This window comes from Streptopelia decaocto (assembly GCF_964273445.1).
Source record: "Streptopelia decaocto genome assembly, chromosome: 11".
In the NCBI taxonomy this organism is placed as follows: domain Eukaryota; kingdom Metazoa; phylum Chordata; class Aves; order Columbiformes; family Columbidae; genus Streptopelia; species Streptopelia decaocto.
Genome location: NC_138666.1, coordinates 6,811,804 through 6,824,582, shown reverse-complemented (window position 1 = coordinate 6,824,582; position 12,779 = coordinate 6,811,804). Strand labels below are relative to the sequence as shown.

The 12,779-nt window shown below is 41.0% G+C and overlaps 1 protein-coding gene across 2 annotated transcripts in view; it reads left to right on the top strand.

Moving 5' to 3' along the window:
- BANP (BTG3 associated nuclear protein) overlaps window positions 1-2,461 on the top strand; it is a 130,970-nt gene extending 128,509 nt beyond the window's left edge. For both annotated transcript variants that reach the window (XM_082062801.1, XM_082062800.1), the window contains exon 13: window positions 1,660-2,461. In XM_082062801.1, coding sequence (XP_081918927.1) covers window positions 1,660-1,731 — 72 coding nt within the window. In that variant the 3' untranslated portion in view covers window positions 1,732-2,461. The remainder of the gene's footprint in view (window positions 1-1,659) is intronic.
- The last annotated feature ends 10,318 nt before the right edge of the window (window positions 2,462-12,779 follow it).

Genomic DNA, 12,779 nt, shown 5'->3' with positions numbered 1-12,779 from the left:
AAAGGTGCTTCTAATCTCTTTGGACAGTCTTCTGCTTCCAGTCTGAATGCAGGATAAATATCCAGTATTGCTGTTTTTGCTATTATTTGATAATTATATTACTTCCATACAGTTTTCATCTAATGGCAAAGAAAACTTTGATCATCTCAAAACTTACCTGCTGCCAAATTTAGGAATCCGATAGAAATTTTCACCACTTTGGCAGTAATTTATTGGACATGTAAGTAAACACCAAATTACCTATAAAGGAAAAAGAAGTCTTGTATCTGTGTGCAACTATTGGCAACATGGCAGAGAGGCAAACAGAAATAATTGGACAACAAAACCTTAATTGAGGAGCAATGCTTTATAATTTTGAACGTCCAGTATTTTCATTGGAACAAATAAGTGGTGACCGCATGGTAAAACACAAAGGATGGGAAATCTGGTTGTGCATCATCTTGCACGTACCAGGCTGAGAGCAGAAAACAGCACTTCAAATAAGACTTTTCCATAACAGAAGCACTGCCACAGAAATAATTCTGTATCCAGGGCATTACATAAAGCATCTATTAGATTAATTTATGGAGGAAAAGTCCATCAAGGGCAGATCTCTGCAATCTGTGGGAGTCTACAGGAAAATATCATTAAACACTTGCCCTTTTCTTTTAGTTTATCTATGTTTGTGATATTGGCTGCTATCAAGGGAAGGCTTATTGGGTGTGATGGACTTTATCCAAGCCAATACAGCTGTTCTTAAATCCTAAATGTCTTATAGCTTTAGAGATGGAGTTTGTTTCATAATCCAGTTTTCCTTACTCCGGCTAACTTGGCTAAAAAGGAAAGGCAGTTTGCTGTGGGATTATCCTTTCACTGTCTGATTACTGCTGAGCAATAATGCCATGTTTAAGGAGACTTCATTTCAAAGTTTCAGTCAGTTGCGTTCACTCTAATTTTGTTTCATGGAGGACTGGTTTTGCTTGGAAAGTGAGTAGAATCAGGCCTGTAGGAAGAATTTTATTTGAGGAAGAAGTTCACTATAGTAGCGCTGCTCTCACTTTACACAAAATAGAGAAAGACTGAAGTGGGTAAAGTCAGCGGTTTCAGACCGTATCCTGCACCAGCTGGGGAAATTCCCAGCACAGGGCAAACAGGTAATTTTACTGTCTTTACCTACAGTAGTTCTGAGACTTCAAACTCTCTTTTCTGTGACCACCCTTGGTGAACTTTCCTTCTATAACACAGTTCAGCTCTGTATCCCGAGCTGTCGGCCTGTCCGTCGTGTCCTTCCACAGCTTCCGCACGTTGTGCCAGACACAGGGTTTATTTTGTTTCTTTTTTAGAGCTTGTTCTTTCTTGGGAAGAGAGGATAATTGTTTTCTATTTGCTGTCTTTGTGCCACTCATGATTTTGTGGCTCCTTATTGTGATTTCATTATTCAGCCTCTTTCCAGTCTGAAGGGCGTTAGTCTACTTTGTCTTCGTATGGACTCTTCATGTTATTTGTGATGCTTTGTAAGTGTATTCCCATTTCAACTCTGTCATAGAGCTGATAGCTGTGCAGATTTTGCACTGGTATATACAATAACTTTATATTAGTATAACATGTTCACATTCCCTTGGCTACACCAATGGAAAGCACTTTTATATAGGTTTACTCATGTCATGTTTCCTTTTGCAGGGCACTGATACCCTTCAATCAGCAATCCAACCAGAAATGCAGATAGAACACGGAGCCATCCAAATTCAGTAAGAGAATCGCAAAAAGCTGCGTCAGCCGAGACGTCCGTGAGCCCCGGTCCGAAGTTAAGTGCTGTAATCGTCGTGCAAGAACACGAGTACGGAAATGCCTCTTAGACTCATGGTCCCACCACGAACATCCCCTGCAAAGAGCAGAGCTCTCATGATCTGGTTGTCCTCACCTGGAATAAATCAGAGCCATTCAATTAAATCGGAGCTTCATCGCTACATCAAGCGAGAATCTGGGCCTGCAGAACAAATACGTGGCCTGCACTTAGGTACACTTAAAGAGAAAACAAAAGATTCTTTCGGAAAAAGAGAAAGAAATCTAATGAATCAAAACCATGAGACTAAATTAAATGTTTCATCCTGTTCGTTTCTTCTGTGAAATAAGCCATTTGAATGTCTGCAGATATCTTAGGAAGTGTATTGCTGCTTTGCAATACTTGCTTTACCACATATAGGAAATCAAAAAGCTCAAATATTTTTCACTGTTTAAACAGCTTTTTTTTTATTTGCGATGGTGTTTATAACAAAAATGAAAAATATTAAAAAAAAAGAGAAATCCCATAACTGCAAGTATTAGCCTTTTGCTGGTGTTTTCTGTTCAGTGTAATGAAAAATGTATTTGCAGAAGACTAACGATTTTGTTTGTACTGTTGCTTAACTACTTTTCTAGGGGGAAATGCTTTTAAATGCTGTAATTATGCATTTCTAATGAAAAATAAATGTGTATTTATGAATAGTGCAGCTCTAAGTTACTCTCTGCCTTAGGGATGAATACGGTTTGACTGGACTGTGCTGTAGGAGTGTAGTTCTGGAGCACTTGAAGACAGACGCTCTCTGGCAAGCTCTGCCGGCAAACTGAGAAGTAAGATTAAGTCTATAAGGAAGATATCGAACTTAGATCATGCTATTTAAATTTCCAGTGCGAGAAAAATGTGATAGTTAAGCTTTTGAGTTTTTAAGTCCTATTTTATACGATGAGTTTATGAAATAATTTGTTGAAAATGTGGACAATTCTTCTGAGCTGTCTCCCTTTTTAGTTCCTCCTCCCTCCTTTGTCCAGGTATTTGTGGCAATTCCTCAGCTTGGGATTCATCCATCCAAAGCTGGGCTGAAAAAATCCGAGACCTGGCTTGTTATCCAACCTGCAGCAGGAGGGTGAAATCCCCTCTCCACTAAAACTTATGGGAAATGTGATACCGATGTCACAAAAGCTACATTTTCATATTTGCTAAGCTTGAGTGGAAAGGATAAGTTTGCTGTAACCTGGTTATCTTAATGGTGCACGTTTTAGAAAAATATAGAGTTTGCTGGGGGAGGTGTTGCTTTGTATTTGTTTTTCAGCTAATTCTGTTATATGGTTATTGTCTATATGTGGCTCATACTGCCTTTAACGTATAATCATAGAATCGTTTAGGTTGGAAAAGACCTGTAAGATGATCAGTGAATGAGGCGTTGCCACAAATTCTACATGGTTGAATTCAGGATAACATTTTATTTTTTTGATTAAAGGAAGGGTTAAGCACACCCAGTTTCTGGCCACGTTGTCCCTGGTAAGTGTTATACTTTATGTAAATTCCTACTTCTCCTTAGGATATTTTTTGACGCACAAGTACAATGCAAACTGAACCACAGCTTATTGAATGCAATGTTTGCAACAGGCCAAGAATTTGGCTCCTCTTCAGTTTCTTTTTTTAATAGTGCTTCTCAGACTGGGTGGTGTTTGAAGAGCTTGGCACCCAAACAGAAGCCTAAAAATAAAGCAAGGCCTGTACATTTTAGCATGGCCGTTTAATAATAATTTATCACTTGGGAATGACAGTCGGAAAGCTGGGATGGCAAAGCTGCTGTGTGCTACCACATGCCGCTCTCTTGCTATATTCATAGTGGCCACAGCATTTTTCTTGTCTTTTTCAGAATATTTTCTTCTTACCCAGCTTTCCTTCCGCACCCTGGGCATCTTCTGCTTTCCAGGGGAACACGCGTGCATTTGAACTGTAGGGTCTTTGTCTTTGTTTGATGGTGCAACTAAGAACTTTGTTCTCTTTGCATTTTTCAGCTCAGGTGCAAGATGAAACTGAGTTCAGGAGAGGTTTCCTTTAGCCGCTAAGACTGCTGCACGCTCCAGGCTCTTCTGTTAAAAGCAATTGTAAAGGCGTATCAAACAGTGAAATAGCATTCACTAGATATCAAGAGAATGAAATCTCCTTCGCCAGTGTGGAATGGAGAGTGTACAAATCAATTGAAATAAATAGGTAAGGAGAGCAACTTGTTAAGGCCCCTCCTGTGCATTCAGATGTTACAACTGCATGTTCCTCGAGAGGGGAGTTTTTCTCAGTGTTATGCCAATGTTTCCATTAGTCTGAGCTCTATCACACTCTGTTTATAGTTCAAAGAGACTTCAACACTGAGCCAGGTATTCCCACGAGGAACCCCCGTCCCTGCTCCCCTTCTGTGCGTTTTATGTCCTTGGAGGATTTATGTCCTTGTCCAGGGAGGAAATGTCTTCTCTCCAAGAATGTTTTATGTGTTTCCTAGACATCACAGAGTGTGTCACGTACAAATAAGTCGTTCCCGAGAAGACTAATTGAAGAACAAGTCCCCTCCTAGGAAATGCTTGTGACTGTGAGGACTCTGTGAGGTTCTGTGCAAGTGTGAAGAGCACGTTCACACAGAGATTATCGTAGCAATAGCATATCAACATAACAGTAAGAAATCCTAAATGTATTCCAAGATAAGGAGTTAAAATCTTGCGGGGGTACTGGGGATTTTGCCTGGCTCGGTGTTCACACACGTTGGTGTTTGACCATGGATGTAGTTCTGCCCTTTGAGATTGACCGTTTCAGCAGGTCAGCTAGAAATGAGTTCTCATTATATCTCCTTTTGTTATTCACAGCTTCTGCCTTTTCAATAATAAGGTTCTTTCCCCCTCAGCAAACCTTCTAACATCCTCAGTTTTAACTTTTTATTTTCTCCTCATGTTGCTTTTGTCCAAGAGGCAGAGATTGAAAACATACGGCCAAGAGTCTTCGGGGGGACATTTCTTGTAAGGTTAGACTAGGATCACCTGCATATTTTATTTCTAATTAATCTTGTGACCTGCAGAATACTGTTTAAATGGGTTTGATTTTTGTTTTGTGTAATAATGTTTAGGCATGGAGGCTTTGAGGGAGGAGAGCCTCTGGTTACCCTGCTTGGCCCTGTTGGTTATTTTCGATATTAAGTTCACCAGAGATGGGACCTCACCATTTATCTTGATGTTTTACTGAAATTCTTGACATGTAGTTGTGGCTGCACATGCAGGATGGTACCATTATCGTGACCTCTCAGGTCATTTTATCTTGAATCCCACCTGAAGGAGCATCCATCTCATGAATTCTTAAAGGCTTCCATGGTCCTGTTGTAAAAACTAATCAAAGTGTTGCGGTTTTTGATGGATTGTACAACTAGAAATTGGTCTTAAAAAAGTGAAGGATGTGGATTATTTCTTTTCTTTCTTTCATTCCTTGTTAGTTTTGCATATTTTGTCTTGCAAAACAAAACTATAAAAAACGCCCTTCCATGACTCAAATAAACTGGCATGCTGCATTTTTAAGCATTTCAGTATTGACAGTTTGCCTATAAAGCAAGGAACTCTGGCTAAAACGTGGCTCTAGCGCTTGTCTCCATCGCAGAGATCCTGGTGCGTGTTCAGTTGTGCTCTGCTGGGTTGTGCTTTATTATCCACTTCACAGAACCGCTGCGGAGTTTCGTGGTAGAAAATACAGTGAGAAAACCAATACCTTAAAAAAAAAAATCACTGTAGAATCTCACTCTGCACAAACTTCTGTTGGCAATCAGAATTCCTTCTGAATTCCTAATTATCTAAGTACTGAAAATTTAGGGCCGTAACAATAATTCACCAAAAACTGTTTCCCGTTATCAGAACTAAGAACGTTCCTTTCATTCCCTGCAGTCCCCAAGCTCTCCCGTAAGCTCTGCTGATTTAGGCGAGTACTCGGCAGTCAAACCTCATTTCCTTGAATAAAGCCGGGAATAAGAAAGTCATTCACTCCCAGTGGTGTTTGGGGTAAACTCAGATTGCATTTAATGCCCCGCTACAAACAGACAGACTTGATTTCCCTGCTAAACAAGGTTTGACGTATTTAGAGGTTGTTTTATACCACACGAAAATAGGAATAATTCCCCGTGCAGTGAGCGGAGATGAAGGAAGAGCTGAAGCAAGAGCTGAAGTGAGCGGGACGCGGTGGCTCATGGGCGGTTTGCCAGGGCAAGGGGTCAACGCTGCTCCTCTTCCAAAAGGTGCCAGGGGATTTTCTAATCAAGTCTTGTTCTTTAGCGTGATAAATTGGATGGAACTCTATGAAAACCTGTTTTTCCTCATCTACAACTTCACGTGCAAGGTTGATTTCAAGAGCAAACATCTCCTTTGTTTGACTGTTTTGCTGGTTTTTAAACTTACGCAAATTCAATTTTGAAAGCTTTCTCATGTTTGTTTCCCATTCTAATTTTTAAAGTATACATTTTGCAAAGGCAAAATTGTATATTTTAGGCAGAAAAATATATTTTTAGGATTTGGGTCATCAGCATGGATATTTTTAATTGACTGTCAGACTGGCAAAAGTTTTGTTCTTCCCGTCCCTCAGGTCAGTCTGTGGTTTTGAATGTTTAAGTCAACTGTCGAGTTTCATCTCTATCCTGCAGCTTGGGTTAAGCATAAGTTAATGTATGTTATATAACCTTCCAGTAAATATTTTATTTCAGGTTTTTCGTACGGGTTAAAGGAAACTTAGTCTGGTTGCTGAACAGATCAGCAAAAGCCTGGATGGAAAGCCGAGTTGAGCCCGACGTCTCTCCGTGCTACACTGTAAGGACAGGCTGGTCATTGTCCCTCACTATGCCACCAGCTGGACATTTATGGTATTCAGTTTGAAAATAATCAATATCCCTGTTTTGCACATCAATTCCCCACTTTTCTTAGGGAATCACTGGGATTTCTGTTTTCAAGATGCACTTAGGTTTATTTCTCAAACTGTTGAGTGCATCGTATCAGGATCTGAGAACTGAAGCAAGTACATTGGAATCAAAGGGGCTTTTCTCTCTCGTTATTACCACAGGGAATATGTATGTATATTTTAAAGAATTCAATTTTTAATTGATGAACTATATATTAAATTTACCACTGGCTTTCTCAGTAAAGGAGAAAAAAATCTGGGAGCTGCCCCACACCATTTGACTAGCTGAAAAGTGCACTTGGCTTGCTTGATGTGTTTACATATATATACACAGATACATATATCTATATGTATATGGCTGTCTGTTTGCTTGAATTTTCATGGGTTGGCTCACCTCCTACTGCTTTGGTGCTAGAAGTCACTTCTTGCTTCTTCTCACTTCCTTTTGATATTTTTTTTCAGTTCCCCCATTTCTTATAGCAGTTGCTTTTAATCTATATGAACAACCTAGATCCATTTTACCCCATTGATCTTACCGGAGGAGCTTGGCTGGCCACCTCTAATTAAATAGAAATAAACTGTAAACCCTTGATCTGAATTGCATTTAACAGGGGAAGAAACCAACGAGAATGGTTACAGACATTGCCTGGTGCACAGGGAGGAAGTAACTTTATTACTTGGCTTATTTGCCACAATTGGAAATGATGTGTCTGCCATTAATTAGTAACATTTTCAGTTTTAGTAACCAAAATTAATTTAGCAAAATGAAACCTTCTTTTGCAAGCACCCAGGTGAATAAACGAGTCGCTGGCGGTGCAAGTCGCACTGAGAACAGCAGCTAAACTTGTAATTTGGTGCCTTTCGTCCCCAAAATGCTTCCAGCTCCCTGGTGTCGCAACCCTTCTCTAATAAGCCCAGATTGGTAGGAATTAATTAGACACAAACGATGTGCTTTACCTCCCCGTGCCGGCGCGTGTGAACCGCTGAGCTCCCTCCCCGGCCCATCTGCCCTGCAGAGCTGCTCTTATTTAACAGCAATTTTATTACTCAATCCTCCAACTCTCTTAATCCCTCTGCTCTAATGGGCTCTGTGCTCTCATCAGCAAAACCAGAAGGGAAATTTAACAAAAAAAAGCCCAAATGTTCGTAGGAGAGGAGGTGGGAGGAATCAAGGAAAAGATGAGAAACAGTTTGTTGATTTATTTTGAATCCCTTCCTCCCTTTTCATTCATTCAGGTTCCTCTCGCTCCTTTCTGCAGTTAAACGTGCAGCCCCAGGAGGTGGTTCACACTCAGAAGTTCTTCATTATTTGCAATACAATAGTGACAAAACTATTCTACTTTTATCCAAGGGACAGCAGCGTTGGAGGTAGGCAGGGGCAAGGTGAAGGCCTGGGCTTTGCTTTGGATTTTTTTAATTTATTTTCTTATTTTATTTTTATAAGCCTTGTATCTTGTTTTATGCCTTATTGTGTTTCTAAATAGATTGCTAGTGTCTGGGGGGGGGCATTACATCTGGTTTGGGTTCTGCCTGCAGTTTCTTTGAGTTCTGTTAAATTGACCATTATAATGAAACTAAGAGCTTCTGGGGCACATTCTGTCTCAGAATATTAAAAAAAAAAAAAGGAAAAAAAATCACATCTCTAATCTTTCCACCTCTGACATTTTCTTGCATTTTCATTGTGTGGGAAAAGCCTGAATGTGCTTCAGTGTTAGTGAAAATAATTTTTTGCTTTTGTTATACTTTCTGTAAGAGGCAGAAGGTATTAATGTTTTCCACCAGAAAATCAACTTTTGTAGGAATATTCCCACAAGGATCTTTGATGTCTGTGCATGTCTGCAGGGACTGACGTGGTTTTCTGCGCCGCTTCCTTTGTTTGAGCAAATGCAACATGCTTGGCACTGATAAAGCTCCATAGATAGTAAGTGCTTGAGCAATTTTTGGAAGGTTTGTTGTGTTTTTTCTTTTATTTTGGTTTTACCTGCGTAATTTCTCTGATAGTTACTTGGAAGGAGTGCTGAAAACAGATACCTATGTGGAAATACCAAGTGTACACAGCGAAACATCCCGATGACCGACACCGTTGTCCATCACTTGCTAGGATGTGAGGAAGGATGGGAAGGAAACTTATGTTGCATCAGTTAATATTTATTTTATCTAGAGTAATTGATCTTCCTTAATAGCTGGATTTTGGAGTTTTTGTGTGTCTGAGAGACACGAGGTTTCCTCATGAGGGGGAAATTCCAGAGGAGTTCCCAGGCTGGAGGTGGCAATTGCTGCCACTGTGCCACTGCTGCCCAAAGTGACCAAACGTGCAGCTCCTGGTCTAAATTACCACCAACCCCTGTTTCATCACAGGGTACGTAGCTTTTTGGTTTCCATTCTCAGTTTTTGTCCTTTACTGTGTCCAGAGAAATACACGATGGCGATGGGGTCTGTGATGTATCTAGGATGCTGGTTCTGGGGAGGAAATGGAAGCTGTAGCATGTGAGTTTTGACTATTAATACAATGACTGTGCTTGAGATTTGCTACAAACTGTCAGAGCAGGCTAAGCTCTGCTTTTTTCTGGTCTCTCTGTCAGTCTGCACAGACCTGAGCAAGACGATGGCAAATGGACAGTGGCGGATACAGGACTGTCACTTGGGAAGCGTTTGGCTCAGAAATCGGATGACAGTGGCAGCTCTGTCACCCTGCACAGCCATCCATGGAGCGGGAGAACGTGTTCTCTGTTGTCGCAGCTCCTAATGGCCGAGGGTTGAGTTGGGCTAAATGTGCATTTTGCTGAGTTGCGACCAGTGAAACAGAAAAGTGATCGGTTCTCGTGCACAGATGCTTGTTTGTAGCCGACAGTGCAAGTCTTACTAATGAGCGATGCTTCTGTCCATAGGTGGTCTGGGGACCGAGGGAGGTGGGGTGGGTTGATAAATATCATAAGAATTCAAGACTGAAACAATTTCTTTAAAGAAAAAAAAAAAAGAGACTTGAAAATTGTATTCCTTTGAGACCGATTTCTAGGAGTCCATAGTTTAAAAAAATAAATGATAGTTTTAAAAAGCTTTCCTATAGCACAGAGTTAAAAAGCAGAGAGCATCTAAGAAAATACTTCTTCTCTTAAAATGCCTGCAGAAGAGTGCTCTCTGCAGTCTTCTGGACCCAGGAGGTTTTAGTGGATGTTTACCAGGCACTTCCAGCAGAAGGAGGGTTAAGTACATGAGAAGGGGGTGGAGAGGGAATCCCAGCTTGGAACTTGAGACTTTCCAGCTGAGACAGAAAGATTCAGAGATGCAGACGTAATCATACAGCACTGCAATCAACTCCTGTGTCAAAAGAAGTCAGGAAAAGCACATAAATAACTCCACAGCCACACTTAATGTAGTGCAGGACATATATCAGTAATGCCACCACTTCCTCCAGGGTGAGTATAGAAAAGCTTCCTGTCTAAATGCTTGCAAAATAGTTTAAATACTTTGAAACGGCTTGGTGTAAACTTCAGAAATGGAGGTAGCTTTGAATTCAAATCATTTGGTACCAAATCAAATAGATACTCTTTTGTCTTAATGCAAGTTTCAGGTTTCCTTGCAAACAGTCTCAAGAAATAAATTGAAGCATAATCTGTGGTGTTTCCTGCTGTAAATTCAAAAGTCCAAATGAGCTGCCGACGGACTGAAAAGCGCACTCATTGAGCGGGAATACAAATGTGCCTGTTTTCTTTAATATACAAATTTGAGCATTTCTGTTTTAATGGCTTAACCCCTTCCAGCTAATTGCTTGGCTTGCTCTAGGCATCTGCCAGCTTCGGCATAGAGCTGAAGGTTTTCAGGTAACCCACGTGTTTAGGATGGGCTTTACTGGAGCCATCACTTTGAAGTATCCTCAGTAAATCTGGTTGTAGCTCTACATTTTATTTGTGTGATGTGCAACAGCTTCTAGAATGACTCGAGGGTGTTTGTGGTCAGTCTGCTGGTCTGAAGGATCCCAAGTCTTTTGGTCGATACCGACAGGATGAAGGATGGAAGAGGGAAGAGATGCTGCTGCCTTGCTTCTCACCAGGGCGCGAGGTGGACACTGATGTGAGGTTACAGATGGCGTGTGATTTATTGCATTATTAACGTTATTATTACCAGTCTTTGTGGAATGGTTCTTGGTTAAAGTGCTCGAGTTCATAAACGGTTTCACGCTGTGCTTTGTGTGTATGTGTTTGTAAAATGCCTGTTTTCCATTACAAAGCTGGGAGATAAACTGAGATGACAGTCACATTTTCCTAACATAAATTTCTCCCTTTCTCAATCCTCCTTGGAAACCATAAATTTCATCAGCGTGTCTCTGTGCTCCAGACATCAAAAAGCCACGTTCGGGCAGGCGGATTTACAAGCCCTCTGTTTTCCTTGGTCAAGTCCTTTGCAAAAGAACAGATAGACATCCAGATGATAACAGAAAGCTGGGAAGGGAAGCGGAGTTAGAGGAGGAAGCTGCACAGTGTGGGAGGGGAAGGAGCATCTCCTGGGACGACTTGTCTCAGCTGATACAATTCAGGTGGTGGACAGAGATTTTCCTTCTGTTTCTGGCCAATAAACATCTTCTTGTTTTCCTGTTCCTGTACTAAGTGTTTTTGACCATAAGTGTTCAACCTTTTCTTCCTTGCAGCTCCAACTCTTGTCCAAGTTGTTATCTCATCATGTCTCGATTAGTGCAACATCCTTTTCTCTTGGCCTTGATGAGCACTGACTTTTGCCCAAATCATATCCATTCAGAAACTTCCTCTCATTTGGCTTTTTCTTCTCTATCACATCAAATACTTGTCTGTACTTTTCAGTCCTTCTTGGCCTGTCCTCATCTTATATCCTGTGTCTCATTTAAGATCTATTCTTTCCCCCCTGCTGCCCCTTGCACTTGACAGGAACAAAATTTCTCATGCAAACAACCTTTAGTTCTTGCCCTTTAGTCCCTTCCTCTATGGTGTGTTGTTTTCCATGCTTACCATGAAAATCCTGACTGTTTCACTTGCTGACATGCTGAGACGACTTCCTATTGGGCCTAAATATTAATATTACTCCTAAATATGATATTTTCATGCCCTTTATTCCCTGTCTTTCTGGGCCTTCCATCTCTTCGAGGCTTGGACCAACCTTTCTTCCTTGTTGCAGCACCTACCACCTATTTATAGGATACTCATAGTAAGTAATTAATGAGTTTTGCTTGTCACCAGTTCAGCAGCTTTAGTCATTAATGCCTAAGCAGTGTTATTTGTAGTTTTTAAGTTATTTTGCATGTTATGATTAAGTGTGAGCTTGGAGTTAGCACACACTAATAAAACCAAGACTCAAGGTTGCAGATGAGAAACCTTTTTTTGGTTTTCAGTCTACTTTAAAAGCTTTACCATGCCCTCCACTGCAGATCAAACTCACTGATCTCTCGAAACAAAACCTTTCTTGCAACTGCAGTCTGCCGAGTCCTCATCACCCAAATATTTGGGAGGCCACAGATCCGTCACCAGAATACCCTATAAAACTTCTTTTCCTACCAGCTTGTTACCAGGGATGATAATTTCTAACCTCTGGCTTTAAGAGGCTTCAGTGGAATCAGGAGCTGAGCTGTTCAGCACTGACTTCAAGACACGACTTTAAGCAGGGCCCTGTTTCGTTCAGGGCTTTATTCTGCGTTATTGTAACGTGAGCATCTGGGCAGCAAAGGAGCCACGTCCAACTGCTCCTTCAAAGCGCCTCTGCAAGGTGTCCCCACTCACACGCTCCTCCGCTCGCCAAACATAACAATAGTAGTAGCAGCGTGTAAACACTCAGATGAGAGTCTGACTCTGTGTCTTTTTTTAGTAGGTCCTTCACTGTTTTGGCTTTTAACAGCAAACCGTTGCACTGGTGATAACAGGAGCAAGTCAGAAAGGAAATTCCAGGTCCCGATTTTACTACAGATGGCTAAAGCCCGTCAACCAGGACTATTATTTCAGGCACCTTATTTAGCAAAAATCAGCTCAATCTTGCTGGCTGCCATATCTTCCATCAAGCTGTGTCACGGAAAGATATTCAGTAATCCAGATCACCCACTGTTTTCATAGTGAAAATGTACCTGCATTGTCTTGGTGAC